The sequence below is a fragment of the Pezoporus flaviventris genome, unplaced genomic scaffold, assembly GCF_033815535.1.
Source record: "Pezoporus flaviventris isolate CSIRO_AGI_PZ_B2104156 unplaced genomic scaffold, CSIRO_AGI_Pfla_v1 ptg000005l, whole genome shotgun sequence".
Taxonomy (NCBI): domain Eukaryota; kingdom Metazoa; phylum Chordata; class Aves; order Psittaciformes; family Psittacidae; genus Pezoporus; species Pezoporus flaviventris.
The window spans coordinates 3,739,042-3,755,571 of record NW_026892553.1 but is presented as its reverse complement, the minus strand read 5'-3'; the positions used below and the strand labels follow the sequence as shown (position 1 = coordinate 3,755,571).

Sequence of the window (16,530 nt, the reverse complement as noted above, 5' to 3'; positions counted from 1 at the left end):
AGGCCTACTCTTGCCTGGAAAGGGCAGACATGCGTGTTCCTTAACAGCTACCCAAGGAACCTTCTCTCCCTGCTCCCAGGAGACTAATTCTTGTGTGCAGTTCCCCACTGAAAAACATCACCACAGTAAAGCCCTACTAAACCCATTCAAACCTGCATCATCTTACCTTTCTTGTTGACTCAAAGGACGTAAGTTAGAACTTAAACAGAATCTAGGAGTAGAGCAGATGGTTTTTGAATCATGTTTTCTAATCCAGAATCTGACCAAAAGGTAGACAGATAATGCAATTTCTGCCATCCAGTCTTGCACTTGTAAGTAGTAATTTCTTCCCCATTTTCACTTCCTGCCTTACATCTTCATCCGTTTCCCTGGAAATGGTATATGAAGCCCACATACTAATTTTTCTACTCCTCTCTCTGTGATGGAACACTAAATGTGTCTTGCTCAGGAGCTCTGTGAAGACTGATATCCTCTGATTGCTGCCTGAATTCTGAGTTTTCTGGACCTTAAGAGATGATTAAAGAAACAAAACACATGAAATTCTAGGTCAGTTGTCCTAAGCAAGTTTCACTAATAGAATTTTTCTTTAAACCTCACATTTACTGACTTCACCTTACTTGGACTCTGTAACAAAGTTCAACACTTTGCCTGAAATTTGGATTCCAAAATATCAATACTTCTCTGTTTCTGACACATCCCAAAAGCCTTATTCATTCTTTCGCTCATTCATCGTGTACTTTCTAGACAACACACTGTGCATCTCCTTACAACTTCTGCTAGTCCCTCAATGACACTAGGAATACTGCTTGCCTGTATTTCACTAGTCATTTGCCTTTACAAGCCTCAGAAGAAGGAATAAGGTTCTAAAATTTCTTCTTATGGAGAACATGAGCAAATATCCCTTCATATCCCATTCATCATCCAACCAAACTAAGTGTTTGTCTAAGTTTGCTTTTGCTTTCCCCCTCAACTTTACAACAAAGCATGTATTTTCATGAAAGGTAACAGAATTCAGCAGATCAAAGGACAAAGTACAAGCACAGTGTCCTTTTGCAGTTTAAGTGTTAGGGAAGTGCCATAGTAGATACAGGTGAGATTATGCAGCAGGGTGATCATCACTGTGAGTTGCACTTTGTTCAAGGAAGGCCAGCAGATCTGTTCCAACCTTTATATGAGTTGTTTTGTGCTTTCCAAGAGAAATGGAGATCGAAGAGCAGTAGAGTGCCATACACAATGATAAAAGCAGTGCTGGAAAGTTTAATCCTAGGACATTTAGTGTCTAATTTCATTCCGATGGAAAATGACAGAATTTTATGGAAACCCTACCAAGATCAATGGGCACTGCCTACAAACTTCTGGGAGGAAACAACTGGCTGGCTATTAATTCTGCATTTTTAATATTTGTGAGCACTTTAAGCCTCAAAACTGCAGATGGTTTCCAACTTCCTGAACACTACGAATACATTAGAGGAATTAGAGATGTGTGCATGTCTACGGGGGTATGATACAATAGGCATCACAGAAACATGGTGGGATGGCTCCTACGACTGGAGTGTTGGAATGGAAGGTTACAGGCTCTTTAGGAAGGACAGGCCTGGCAGGCGGGGAGGGGGAGTTGCCCTTTATGTTAGGGATAGGCTGGAGAGTATGGAACTGTCACTGGGGACAGGTGAGCAGTTAACAGAGAGTTTGTGGGTCAGGTTTAAAGGGAATATAGCTATGGGGGACATTACTGTGGGGATCTGTTACAGACCGCCTGATCAAGGAGAACCTGCAGATGAAGCACTCCATAGACAGATAGGAAAAGCCTCACGCTCACAGGCCCTTGTTCTCATGGGTGACTTCAACCACCCTGACATCTGTTGGAAGGACGGTACGGCCCGGAACAAGCAATCCAGGAGGTTCCTCGATTGTGTAGAGGACAACTTCCTTCTGCAAGTAATAGAGGAGGTGACAAGGAGAGGTGCCATGCTTGACCTCCTGCTCACCAGCAGGGAAGGGCTCGTTGGAAATGTGACTCTCCAGGGCAGCCTTGGATGCAGCGATTGTGAGATGGTCGAGTTCGAGATCCTCAGGACACTGAGGAGAACGTGCAGCAAGCTCACTGCCCTGGACTTCGAAAGAGCAGACTTTGGCTTCTTCTGGAACCTGCTTCGGAAGGATAAAGAGCTCCTGAGGAAAATTCAAATGAAAAAAGAGGCTTATAATAAGTGGAAGCAAGGACAGGTGGCATGGGAAGAGTACAGGGATGTTGTCCGAGAAGCTAGGGACCAGGTTAGGAAAGCTAAGGCCCAGTTAGAATTAAACTTAGGTAGAGGTATTAACGATAACAGGAAGGGATTCTACAAGTACATAGCAAATAAAAAACAGAGAGGAAGAATGTAGGCCCCCTCAGGAAGCTCTCAGGAGAACTGGCTACGCAGGATTTGGAGAAGGCTGAGGTTCCGAATGACTTCTTTGCCTCGGTCTTCACTGGCAAAGGCTCTGACCAAACCACCCAAGTCTCGGAAGGCAGATGCAGGGACTGTGAGAATGAAGACCTTGCGCCCACTGTAGGAGAGGATATGGTCCAAGACCATCTTAAAAATCTGAACGTGCACAAGTCCATGGGTCCTGATGAGATCCATCCGTGGGTCCTGAAGGAGCTGGAGAATGAAGTTGTGGAGCCACTGGCCATCATATCTGAGAAATCATGGCAGTCAGGTGAAGTTCCCAATGACTGGAAAAAGGGAAATATAACCCCCATTGTCAAGAAGGGGAAAATGGATGACCGGGGAATTACAGAGCAGTCAGTCTCACCTCTGGGCCTGGCAACATCTTGGAGCAGATTCTCCTGGAAGGCATGCTAAGGCACATGAAAATCAACAAGGTGCTTGGTGACAGCCAGCATGGCTTCACTAAGGGGAAATCCTGGTGGCCTTCTATGATGGGGCTACAGAACTGATGGACAGGGGTAGAGCAGCTGATGGCATCTACCTGGACTTGTGCAAAGCGTTCGACACTGTCCCACACGACATCCTTGTCTCTAAATTGGAGAGACATCGATTTGATGGATGGACCACTCGGTGGATAAAGAACTGGCTGGATGGCCGCACACAAAGAGTTGTGGTCAATGGCTCAATGTCCAGCTGGAGACCAGTAATGAGTGGTGTCCCTCAGGGATCGGTGTTGGGACCGGTCTTGTTCAACATCTTCATCGCTGCCATGGACAGCGGGATTGAGTGCGCCCTCAGCAAGTTTGCCAATGACACCGAGCTGTGTGGTTCGGTTGATACCCTGGAGGGAAGCAATGCCATCCAGAGGGACCTCAACACACTTGTGGGGTGGGCTGATGCCAACCTCATGGAGTTTAACCATGCCAAGTGCAAGGTCCTACACCTGGGTCGGAGCAATCCCGGGCACAGCTACAGGTTGGGCAGAGAAGAGATTCAGAGCAGCCCTGCGGAGAAGGACTTGGGGGTGTTGGTGATGAGAAAATGAACATGAGCAGACAAGAAATGATTTCAAAATGAAAAAAAAAAAAAAAGCAACACAACAAAGTGGCTTGTTTATGCAAGCACTGAAGATAATGCTATTGGCATGATGTTAACAAGTGACTTTTTAGTGCTAATCTCTTGCCCTTCATTCCAGAGCTGAAAGAAGAAAAAGACAACGAAGCTTCTGCAAACCCCATCCATCACATTCTTCTTTCAGATCTATGAACATCTGAGCCGAACTACAGACGTAGGTTTACATTTTCAAGTATCCTTTGTGAAGTGACATTTATTAACAAGCTTGGCAAAGAGAAACCTCACTGTGAGAAGACCCTGACAAAGGTCACTTTCGCAGTGTCTCACTAACAACACTGACAATGAGTGAACTCTCACCACTTACAGGTAGTGAGAAACAAAACATCCACTAAGAACCATGTAAGTGAATAATACAAACTGGGATATAAGAAAATACCTGATGAAATTATACATCACAGAGCACGTATCATAAGGAATATTCCTTCTCTTCTTTCCCTCCCCCTATCTGTAACACTTTGCAAAGGTTTGTAAGCATATTTCTCTTAGCTTCTAGTACTGTACATATCCACATCTTCTGGGCTGGATTGACCATGGTCCATAAGTTTTGGATCAGGCTTAAATTTTGATGTCTTCACTGGTCCTGTTAGAGATAGTAAAGAAATTTAATTAAAATACGTATTTGAGCTGTAGAAAAAACCCAACATATTGGCACATTTTGAGAACTACTGTATTAGCAAACACAAAGGATCAAAATATGTACATTCTAGTTAAAACTGTGTAAGTGATTCAGGATGATGAAGGTATGTTCTAATTATTAGCATACAGCAGTGGATGGGGAGCACTCTTCCTTCTGCTCTCTATACCTTAATACTACTTCTTGAATGCAGCAGAATGAGAGAATAAATAGTGATGGCTTTGCCCTACACGTTAAAAAAGAAGAGAAAGTTTGGGACATGGAAAAAAATCCCTAGTCTTGTCCTGTTAACTGCAGGAGCAGATCTGTCTCCCAAAACCAACCACATCAGTATCTTCACTGAAGCTGCTGCCAGATGGCAAGAATTCCAAATTATGACAAACTCTTACCTATTTTCACTTCATGACTTCCAAAACCAATGAACTGTTTACTAAAGCATTGAACCCTCACACTCACCCTGAATGACAATGCACAAAGAATGACATACTTGGTGATACTTGGTGATACAGAAGGTCTCAGAGAATATAAAGGCAGGGTATCTAGTACTGTACCTCCTACTACTAGCCTGCTTCTCTTCCAGCTACATCAGCTGGTTTAGCCAAGGGTGCCATGCTCTCCTGAAAGCTCTGCCCTGTTTGGGCTAGTGAAAATAAATATCTCTGACAGCACAAATTAATTTAGGACATGGGCATTTTTGGCTGTATTAGGGACAAGAACTAATGCCACGACAGTAAAGACACAGGATATGTCTACACGTTAAACCATCAAAGACAGTCCGGCCTGAAGCCAATGTAAAAACAGATCAAAGCATTCCACAACTAAATCAGGAAAAATACGGATGCAAAGCAAAGAAAGATGTGAATGTATATTATAGTGAAAATAAAGGGAATCAAACCCCCATTCAAGTATTTTCTGCTTAAAAAAAATGAATGCTCTGGTAAAGAACACAGGAAAAAGAAGGAAGCAAGTTTCAGCAACCAGAGTCAGAAACTGCCCCTACAAAAGGCAACTATTTTAAAATTAATTTAGTTCTCCTTTAATAGGTAATTGCACTATTTCTCTTAGCAACTGGCCTATCAAAATAGTCATATGTTAAATATGCTTTTACATGATCTAGGCAATTATCTCAACCACTTGAGCTGCACAAAGAACACCACTGCAAAAAACCTAGCAAATAAAATCCAGTGCCTCATTTGGCAATTACACATTCCTCTTCTACCAGTATCTGAAGATACAGAAGCCATATGGAGAAGTGAACAGTAACTCAAATTAGATGTTCTCACACAAGTCCAGCAGTAATCCTGTAAGTTATACTTATGGTAGTCTGATAACAGAAAGATACTTTAAAGTAGGTATTTAAGGGAAGTACTTGACATCATCTCATTAACTAGCAATGTGGGATATGGTCCACACCATATGGAATGAAACAAAACATTATTGAGAGAGAACAACAAATATATAAGTATTCTGACAGTGTGACAGGGTCCACAGTGAGAAAATTATCCCCCTGAGGCTCTGAAGTATGTACTAAATAACAGTGTCTACAATATATTTTCAAGAATAATATGCTATAACAGTCTGCTCTATTTTAAAGCAAGGGTAACTACAAAATGAAGTAACTGGATTTGCAAGGTGCCCTGAGATTACACTTGAAATGTTTAATTCACCTGATGAAGGCACTGGATCTTCGTTACTCCAAGACTCTACTGGAGAAGATTCTGTTCTGTTAAATGATCTTGACTCAATAGCAGACTCAGGTTTTGTACTAGAAATTTCTTTCTTTTTCTTATCTTCCCCAGTAACTGATATTGACTCTTGCTGCATCTGTGAACCAAAAATTAAGAAAAAGTCACAAGGGTATATGCTTAATACTTCATGGCAAAACAAAGCTTTCAAGTCTGAAAGCTTATCTGTTATGACATTATTTTCAGATATAATATCATACAATGATACTCAACTAGTAATGTTAAAGTCAGCTGCAAGCAAGGGACACAGATGGAGAAACTAAAACGCACGAAAGAACCCCACAGTTCACATACAACTTCAAATTCACATGTAAGGAAATTTACTTTGTCATCAGTACGTACTTCAGTCTGACACTGTGCTTTTACCTGACCCCCTCAAAGTCCTTCACTAGGAAGGCACTGTTCATTCACAGATGAGGAACCTAGAGCCTTGCACAAGACCGGAATAGCATTTAGTTATTTTCAGAACACTTACTCCCTTATTTAACAGAAAACAGAAAGATAAGTCATGGTAATAACCTAGTAATGAAAAATAATATATTGTTTTGGGAACAGGCTTCACTGAGGGGAAAAAAATTGATAGAAACTGTCTTTATCACATCAATTCTTGTTTCACTCTCAGTTTAATGACATTTATCTGAATCTCATTTTGAAAACTCATTGTTCCATTTGTGCTCCTCAGTCAAAATATAAGGTGAGGGCTGTATACAAATGAACACCATAAATTTAAAGCAAAATACTTCTAAATGCTAATATAAATGAGAAACTTGCATCTTCTTTAAAAAGAGAAAAAGAAACAAATCACTGTGCAAAGCTGAAATTTTCACTGGAGAAAAGCCCTTTCAGGTTGCAGAAAAAACATGTTTAAGTCCAGATTGTACTAACCCAAATTCCATATATAATTTACACTGACATGTTTAAGCATTAAGCCAGTTATACCTACTGTGATTCTTTGTATCTCTATCCTAAATTCAGTGGTCTCCTTAGAACCAAAGCTGGAATCACAAATGGATTATTTTTGTTAAGATCAAAAAAGAGCTGTAAGAGAAACTTGGTTTTCTCTTGTGCATCTTGTCTGTTTTGTAGGACTACAAAAGAGATCTCGGTATATACTGGTGCAAAAGCCGTAATGGCTACGGCATCGATAAAACACTGAAGTTATAAAAGGGTTCTGGTGCCTCACTTAACACAATTAAGTGACCTTAACAGTATGAGCAACCAGTACCTGACCTTCTAATGTACTTTTTTCACCCTCTGCATTTATGAGTTACAGAAATTACTGAGAAAGCCTACCTTGGTGACACCTTCATTTACTGCCCACAGTGATTGCAAAGCCCCATAGGTTTGATGGCTTGCAGAAAGCAACTTTTTCCCTGCCACCTATTTAAAAAAATGTAAATTAAAAACAGCTTTTAAAAAAATACACAGACCATTTAAATTAAATTCATATTATTTGCAAGATCTAGTGCATATTACTCTTATGTCAAGCAAATCCTAAATAATGTTCAAATTGGCGCTAGAAATCCACAGGTAGCACTCACATGCTACATCCACCTACTCAAAATGAGGTCCTTTCCAACCCTAACTATTCTATGATTCTGTGATTCTAAATCAAAATCTGATCAGCCAACAGTTTTTTGGCAATGTCAAGTAGACAACATCAAGATGACAACAACTGGAAAACAAGAAATTCTACAGATGTTATCCTATAGTATCTCAAATTGCTGTTTATCAAGTTTGGCAAGGCTTTATTTTTTATTTATTTTCATTTCAACAGGATAAAGTCATCTTCATTTATTTGAGAAATGACCATTAAAAAGTGAGACAATGCATTTTAAAATTCAGTTATTTTATTACTTTTTTATAATTATGCAATTAACACCTGTGATGCATTACACGTTTTAACAAAGATGCATGTTAATTCTGACTCCTAGTCCCACGACACTTGCAATTCAAGAGAAATCGGAATACTAAGACCAAATTCACTGTTAATTCAGTATTAAAACAGATGTAAACTTACCTTAGCAAATACCACTGACTGAGCTGGGTAACAAACAGAAATCCCTGAAGCAGTAAGTCCCAGTGGATAAACAATTTTCTTCCATCTAGAACCTGTATAAAGCCAAATATTTCAAATAATCAGATGCCAAAGAAACGTAAAGTGAAGTACTTGTATCAACTAAGTGCAGTTGTTTAACCCCTAACCATTGTTTATATCAAACTTACCCGTGTAACAGCTGGAGAAGAGCATACAGGGTGTGATAATAGTTTAGTACAGTCATGTTTGTAGGAGACACTGATACTCTGAACATTGGTTTCTTGAGTGAGAACAAAGCCCGAACTAGATTTTCCAATATAGTGAAAACTATAAGAAGGTCTGTGTCATTCAGCTCTGTCTATAAAATTACCCTTCTGGCTTCAAAACTGTTGAAACCATGCCTTCTGACATGTATTCTCTTATACTTGTTAGCCAAATGCCAACACCCTTTAGCATCTTCCCTCTGAACTCCCTTAGTTTTCACTGCATTCGGTAACCTTAGTTGTTAATTTGTCTCCAATTTCCTACCATACAGTTTCTCAAAACCAATAACAAGCAAACTCAAAACAAATGTCCCACTTAGAATTTCTGTTGATACCACATTGAAAATGTCTATATAATCCTGTTCTATTAGGTCTTAGGCAGCTTCTAAAAACAGCATTTAATGATGTCTCTTCAATTTATCAGTTAGATAGTTTTTTACCTATGTTTCAGAAAAGCCTTTTGACCATTGAAATTATTACATGCTACATATTCAACACACCAATAGTGAAAACAAGCAAAAAACCCTACCTTTCCTTGCCAGCGCTAGGCCTGCCAAGCCTGACATTGTAATGATACCAACATTGGGAAGAAATTCTGGTGGTGGATTCTTCAGGTAAATGTAAGCATCTTAGAATTAAAAACAACAACAAAAAAGTATAGCATTTCAGTATTAACCCTTTATTTCCCACTTAAGAAATAAAAATAAAAGCAAAATGCTGAGTATCTTAAACTGAAAACAGTCTAAAGCTGGATTTTTTTCCATAATGACTGAAGATGTCTGATTTTGCAGATGCACACTTCTGCAGCCCTTTAGACAGAACTAAAAATCACAGTCCCCAAAACACAACAACAAAGTTTTCTCCTTGGAGACTTTTTTTGTTTTAGAAGCCATTAATAGGGAAAGCAGCGATTTAAGCTTTCATTTCACTCTGAGTAAGTATACATTAAATGAGACAACACATATTTTGGCATCTCCCAGTATACTGTTTTTAGGGAAAATAAATTATCTGAAAATAAGAGTTTCTGATACTGAACCTGAATGCAAATACTGCTTGTAACTTGTGCTAGAATTAAGAAGCCATTTTTATGACTAAGATGGGTTGTGGAATTTCCACCCTCACAGATGTTCAAGACCTGACTGGACAGAGACAACCAACTTGCTTTGGCCTTGCTCTAAGCAGGTGACTGGACTAGATAATCTATAGAAGTGCCTCTACAGGGAGACCTACAGATCTAGAGACATTCCAGCTTCAACAGTTCTTAGATACTATGATTTTAAGAGCAATGCTAAAATCAAAGGAATGAGAAGTACTATTTCATTGGTCATTTTTCTCATTTGAGAACAGAAATGAAACTCCACCATAAATTAAGAGTAGTGCAGGTCTGCTTCTTCCACACTTGCAGAAAGCATTTCCGTGCACTCCCCTTTCACCTCTCCTCCTCCTGTAACTGGAATTTGCTGTTTCAACCATCTAAGCCACAAGAAGAAACAACAGAAAATGCCTAATTCAGAAATATGAGACTTGCCTACCTTTCCCAAATTGAACTGAATCCATGATTCCATTTTTAACAAAGAGAAAAGCATCCTACCAAAAAAACAAAAAACAAAACAAAACCAGAGGAAACAAATGTAAAATCTTTGCAAAAGTAGATGCTTTCAGTAAAAAACTACTTGGTTGATACATGTGGCTTAGCATAATGAGACAAAGAAATAGGAGGTAACTCTAAAAAAACCCAAACCAGATCTATGAACTCTTACAGAGGTGTGCGGATATCTAGCCCCTTTTTGACTACCCTATCTATATTTTTAATATATATATATACACACACACACACTTTCATCCATATTTCATTAAAAAAAAATCTCTTTAATGTAGCAAAATCACTTTCAAAATTAACATCTCAGGAACAAAACTGGAGGGTAGCAAAACTTTTGGACACCAGCTGTATAACAGAATTAAATTCAACTATAAAATATAATCTCCTGTTCCTTAGAGACTTATCCAGTAAAACTGACTTTGTCTTTTAGTTTGTAAAAATGGCGCTCACCTTCACTAAAGATAAGCAATACTGATTAGGACAAAGATGTGCTCAACTAGTTTGCAATTAAATTGACCAATTTAAAAGGAGTTTTATTTAATTACAAGTTTTTTCTTTATAAAGGAAAAAATCCTTCTCCTACCATATTATTAGTATCATTGTCCTCAGACTGCTAAACAAATTGAGCCAAACTCTTTAATGGAGTTTAATTGAGTAAAACTCTGTAAAGGAGTTTAATGAAAAGAACAGCATCTTGAGTTATTTCACCGAAATCATTTGTTTGGAGTAGTGCAGAATTTGTACCAGCAGAGGTCACTGCTAGTCAATCTCGGAAACAATGATGAAGGGCCTGGAGAAGTTTGATACAGATTTGGAACTAAATGGTTTCAGTTACACAGTCACTGACAAAATGTTCAGATCAAGAAAATAAGAATTTACAGCAAATACAGGAAGGCATTTTGATTTATTTGGCTTTTCAAATAATAAAGTCTACTTTGTTTGTAAGAGAAAAATACATGCATAAAAAAGCATAGTAACAGCAGCCAGGGTAAAGCTGTCATTTACCAGCCGTTAAGAGAATGGTGATAGGTATCACATCACATCTTCTCCTGCGCCCAGACTATTCAGTAACAGGCATTTTTGATGACTAATTATTAAGAGCCTGCTTTAACAGTTACATGGGATGCACTCACTCTGTCTTTCCTGAAGTACCTGAATCAGGTCTTTTAACCCATGCTTTGGAAGCAGCTCTTTTGTGGTCTGTACCTGGAATTTCAGACTCTGAAACACTACCAAGTTCTGCCAGCAAGAATTTACCTGCACAACTCTTGCTGTAGAAGTTAACCAAGAGACATTCTGAACCTGACATCGTGGGCTGACCTAGATCCAGCTTAGCACTGGCTGGAGGGAACCTGTTTTTCTTGCTGTCTTTGGATGTGGGAAACAGAGAGAACATGCATGTTCCCTGTTACAAGCACAGCAGAGAAAAATGAAAGAAAGTTTCATTTCTGCGTCTTAAATTATAGGTGTATGTTAATAAAAGGAACTGCAAAAAATACTCCAGGATGAGGCATGCTGGTTTTTCAAAGTTTTACTCTAGTTCTGTCTGGAATTGTAGGAAACTTTGGATGCAGGAATTTCTTACCTTGCACCATCCAATATAGTGGCCAGTTGTCTGTCTTACTGAAGAGAATTGCTTCTGCAAGTAACCAGGCTGTTCTTCAATGTATTTCGATTTCAGAGGTGGTAGACAGTAAACTGGTAGCTGGAAAGAAAAGTGTAACTGTACTACAGGGAGAGTTTCGTATTTACATTGACTAGTGTTTTTCAGGACCGCAAATCCTTAGTGTTCCCAAGCCAAAAGCTCTATATTGAATTGCACTCTTTTGTATTTACAAACTTACTTTTACACAAGTATGACTACAGGTTACAGAACTGAAAACTGAAAGTACTGTATAGCTTCTGAGTAATAGAATTACTATGATAAAAGCAATCTTTTATTCGCAAAAAGCATGACCAAGAATAGTTGGAAGACACACACATATTACTAGAAACTGTACAACAGAAAACCACTATCATGATCAGTGTTACACTCTTTTATCTTTGCTGGCTTCAGCCTGGAAATAACACAATAATGAAAATGAGATAAAACTTTACTACAGTTCACGTATAACAATTTTATTTGTTCTATACTGGTCAGTTATTTAGGAGGTAACTTTTATTATCACATTATTTAGCTATGCATTTTATATACCAGGTAATATAATTCAATGGAAAGAGATGGTGTTTCATAGGTTCTCCTAGTATTATTTAAAAGGCTGACACACAGTAAGATTCTTACCTGATCTGGTTTCACCAGCTGGCTTTTTGATTCCTTCTCTGTTGCTGCATACACAGTAAAACATGCAAACGGCAGACCCGAAGAAAGAGCTGCCAGCTTTGCCACCTGGGACAGACAGGTGAAAAAAGGGAGTCTTAATGAAGAAATTAGAATTGCCCTCCAGTAAAGTCTGGATTTTACTGTCGTGTCGTGCTTGATCAAATATGAGATTAAGCAAGTGAGTTTTAAAACCTTTTTACACCAGTATGCCCTTTAGGAACCTCTTCTGTCATACACACAGATTTTCTCAAATCACAATGGTAAAGAAAAAGCTGAGAGATCATGGACAGCAACAGCGGTGTCTAAAACACCCGGAAGAATTTTATGTTCAAAGCCATGTTGATCCTTCCATCACCCTTTAATGTAAATTAAGTTCTAATCTATACAACACACAGGTGCTCCAAGGCAACGAATGACTCTTGTTTCAGCAAAACCTAGGTTTTATTTACAGGACTTCTCCATGGCATCACAAAAAAAATGTTATCTGCTTTCCAACGCAGAGAATGACTCAACTACTGTCTGCCTGGAATAACTGCGCCCTGACGGTCAATGAAAATACACAGCAGCAACTGAATCTAAGAATTACCATTGTAACATACAATCAAGTATGTTACAATGTCAATTACAGAAATCCAGCTTTGGTCATGAGACTTTGATGTCTACTTAGAACACTATTTGGAAATAAACATTGTATGTTTCACAAAGGTAACACTCAAATACAGCTTCACACGAGTATTTTTTAACTGACTGCCACGCAGTTCCCGTGGGAGCTGGCATTAAGCACACTGGCATTGCATACATTCAAAAACTTGCCACATGTTGAAGCACCAGCAACTTTGGTGTGATGGTTTCCACCTGAAGGATTTTTGAAACTCTAGAAACGTGAAAACAAGGATGAAAAATGCTCCCAGGTGCAGAGCAGACACTTTGCAAGTTAAACCAGCAGCACACCTGTGTCTGAAGCAGGGCAGAGGGGGAGAACCCAAAAGTCATGTTACCAAAGAACTCTGGTTTTCCCACGTTGACCTCTAACTATACTGGGAATCGTGAATACAGCCTGAAGGAAGACAGAGGCGATACCACCTCTGAAAATCCATAGAGGAAAGTCCTACACATACAAAAAGAAACTACAGCCATGCTGATACCATGCAGGCTGACCAGCACTGTGGAAAAATTCAGTCACATGTTGACAAAAGGTTTAATGTATTTCATTGAGCATTAATGTATCATAATCACTTACTTCAGCACAAGGTGATACTGAGACACCATACTGACTTTCAGTAGATACCAGAAGGAAAATCAAGTTTAAAAGTGAGAAAGCATGAGGAAGTTATACTGTTCATTTAACAAATCTGATTAATGTGTTTTAAAAAGTCACAACAGAGTTTACTGCGCTAAAAGAGAAAGCTATCCTGGGAATGATGAAAGCTGTTCAATTCCTGACTGACAGTAACTGCTTTGCTTTTGGAGGCCTGAAGACAAATGCATAAATGTTTAAAATCCAAGCGAACATCTGTACTAACATTTATGCTGGCACAATTATTCCAAGGTTTCACTCTTTCCCATTGAAATCACAAAGAACCAAGGTGAACCAAAAGCAATGTCACCTTGACTACACTAAAGAGGCTTCACTGCACTGAGTTGCTTATCCTCTTTATCTAATGCCTAGGTATATGAAAAAGACCTCAATTAGCTAGTATTATTAAATCTACTTTACACAAATTACGTCAAAGGATACTACGAATTAAACAAGGAAAAGCATACATTGTTTAGCTAAAGAAACTGAAAGTCATTTTACCTATGAAATGGTCTAAAGAAGTCGCTGAGAATTAAGAAATGGAAGAATCACGCATATATGTCAAAGACTAGGAAAGAAGTATGAAGAAAAACATCTGCAACAAGCTCACGCTGTAAAAATCCTGGAATTGCATGGTCAGCCAGCACAATGTCTCCAGGTCAGTCAGTAACTGATTCAAACCTAAGCCCTATGAAGCTAACAAAAGTAAATCACCCAGCCCTTAATGGCCACAGATCCACAGCTCCAAAAGCCAGGAGCCCAGATGGCATCTTCTGGAGAAAGGTTCTACACGAACACTGACCTAAGTAAGCATCACAGGAATCAAGACACTAGAAATCATTCGCCTTAATGCTCTGGTCAGTGGCAAGGGTTATTCCTGTGCACCTCTAACACTGCCATCACATTGCAACACGTGCCACCTGAGCGTGGCATAAAAAGCACAATGGTGGTTTCAAAGCACTACCAACAGACAGAGTTTTATTTTTGATGAGGCACAGCTTTATTTCTGATGAGGAGACTGCAGTTATTTGCTGAAGAAACTTATCACACGCTCTCTAGCAGAAAACTGTTGCAGCTGTGCCTTTTAATAGCAGAACTAGAGTAAAAGTAACCAAAAAGTAACAATAAAACTGCCAAATGTACCTGGATGATTTTAGCTTCAAGTCTTTGCATTTCAAAACCAGTTTATTTCAAAGTGTTAGAATCTTATCGAAGATAAAAGATTCAATAAAGTTAAAAGCACTACACTGCGACAAAGAATTCACCATGATCAACTCAAAAGATACAGAACACAAACTAAAGCATAATAAACCCAGATATTTAATTTATGCTCATCTCCAAGACCATAAGTACTGTGTACCACTGAAACTGCAAACCCTGTATACCTGCTTCAAGAACTGGAAGCACAAGTAAAGCAACTTGCCCTAAAGGTAGGAAGAAGCCTCAAAACAGAAACATCCTCCTGCTTAAACTCGACTTCCTGATACTCCATGGGTTCGTTTTTAATCGTCGTTTGCCAGATGGTAACCAATGGAAAGTAAAACCTTAAACATAAAACTGTTACTTTTTCGTAGTAAACAATAAAGAACACACATAAAAGTCCATCACTTCACTAGAGGTACCAAATCGTTCAGACTACACCGCTTCAAGGTGACCCAGCCACACAGCAAAGCCAAAGTTTCTTTTTCCAGGTACTTGTAACAAACTAAGGTCAGATGCTTCATTTTCACTCCTCTGTCCTCTTTGCATCACGTTTTTCACAGGCATTTTAAATACTTTGCAAAAGTAAATATAAAGATTCATGCGAGAGCAACCTATTTATCAAATCCACTGTGAAACCTGGAAAACCAACCACTCCAGAGACAGCCTCCTTCATTGCAGGTGCGTTCCCTCCCTGCTTAAAGACACTGCATTATCTCTACAATGGAAAACCTTTTAAGATACTTGTGACTGTTAGCTTGTAACAGCGTGATTTTAATATTCAGGAATACATAACACGACTTTACAATGCCAACAGAAAATAAGTTATGTTCATATGCGATCTCTTACGGAGCGAGAGGCTGTAAGCAGGTGGGGAACTACCACAAGAGAAACACTTCTTTCTCTCCGTGCTGTACCACTGAACTGCCCTCTTGAACCTCTTTCTACCTCTGCTCCTGCAACGGAGAACACAACCCCGACACCTCGTCCTTCCCTCCTCCTCCCGCTGAGCCCTGGCTCACAGCCTGCGGGGATGTCCCTGCTCCGACAAACCACGACCTTCTGCTGGAGCACCGCAGGGTGCCGCCGGCACGACTCCGGCCCTGGGGAGCACCGGGCACGGCGGCCGAGGGTCTGAGGGAGCGACCCGCCATGGAACTGCTCAACGCCGTGGGCCTACCCCGCTGCCCCGGCCGCACAAACCGGCCCGGCCCGCTCCCCGTGTGGAGCTCACAACGGGCGGGGGAAGTCTCCGCGGGGCGTCCTCCGGCTGCCCCCGAGCCATGGGTGCTTCAGAGCCGGAGTCGGGCCGAGGGAAGGGCAGCCGGACCGCGCTCCTCTGCGCCAGGCGGCACTCACCTTGGCCGCCATGTTAGCGACGGCGCCTGCAGCCGGCACGGAGGGGCTGGCGCCCGCGGGGAGGAGCCGCAGCGCTCGGGGCGGGCTCAGGCCACAGCCGGGCCGGCCGCCGCGGTAGTAACGGGACCGGGAAGCGGCCGGGGCCGGCGCGGGGAGGGAGGTGCGGGCGCTGCCGGCCTTGCAGCTCCCGCACCGGAACGGGCCGTCGCTCAGTGAGCGGCACGGAAGTTGCTGGTGTTAATGTGGCGTCTCCCCGGTGCTCGGTTGGTTGTGTTCGGGGTTTGTAACGTTCTGACCTCAACATCTGCTCCAGGGTACAAGGTAACTAATTCTGTTCCGGTCAGAAAAGCTCAAATCCCAAGTGTCCCCGGCTTAGAACACGAAACAGAAGAAAAACCCCATGTAAGTGTAGGGGAAGGGCCAGAAAAGCTCTTTGTGGGCTGCTCGGGTGCAGCAGCCACAGCTCGAGCTGCGGGAGGTGCTGTCTGCCCAAGGCACAGCTCAT

The 16,530-nt window shown here is 40.7% G+C and overlaps 1 protein-coding gene across 2 annotated transcripts; it reads right to left on the bottom strand.

Moving 5' to 3' along the window:
- Nucleotides 1–227: 227 nt before the first annotated feature.
- Nucleotides 228–16,065, bottom strand: APOOL (apolipoprotein O like). 2 transcript variants are annotated; one of them, XM_061445706.1, is made up of 9 exons: nucleotides 16,026–16,061; nucleotides 11,435–11,554; nucleotides 9,782–9,836; nucleotides 8,779–8,877; nucleotides 7,969–8,060; nucleotides 7,242–7,328; nucleotides 5,871–6,027; nucleotides 4,099–4,149; nucleotides 228–505 (listed from the first exon to the last, which is right to left on the bottom strand). In XM_061445706.1, the coding sequence occupies exons 1-9, from the start codon at nucleotides 16,035–16,037 to the stop codon at nucleotides 405–407; spliced, it is 774 nt and encodes a 257-aa protein (XP_061301690.1). In that variant the 5' UTR covers nucleotides 16,038–16,061; the 3' UTR covers nucleotides 228–404. The 2 variants fall into 2 exon arrangements, with proteins under 2 accessions (XP_061301690.1, XP_061301689.1); XM_061445705.1 differs by lacking the exon at nucleotides 228–505 and adding an exon at nucleotides 12,131–12,235 and having other exon boundaries at nucleotides 3,729–4,149; nucleotides 16,026–16,065.
- Nucleotides 16,066–16,530: the final 465 nt, after the last annotated feature.

What these genes read in the sequence shown, in the direction of transcription:
- APOOL (XM_061445705.1), bottom strand. An exon ending in AGCTGGTGAAACCAGATCAG is followed by an intron (nt 11,555 to 12,130) that starts GTAAGAATCTTA and finishes TTTTCTTTCCAG; the next exon opens with CTACCAGTTTACTGTCTACC. An exon ending in CCTAGCGCTGGCAAGGAAAG is followed by an intron (nt 8,061 to 8,778) that starts GTAGGGTTTTTT and finishes GGCTTTATACAG; the next exon opens with GTTCTAGATGGAAGAAAATT.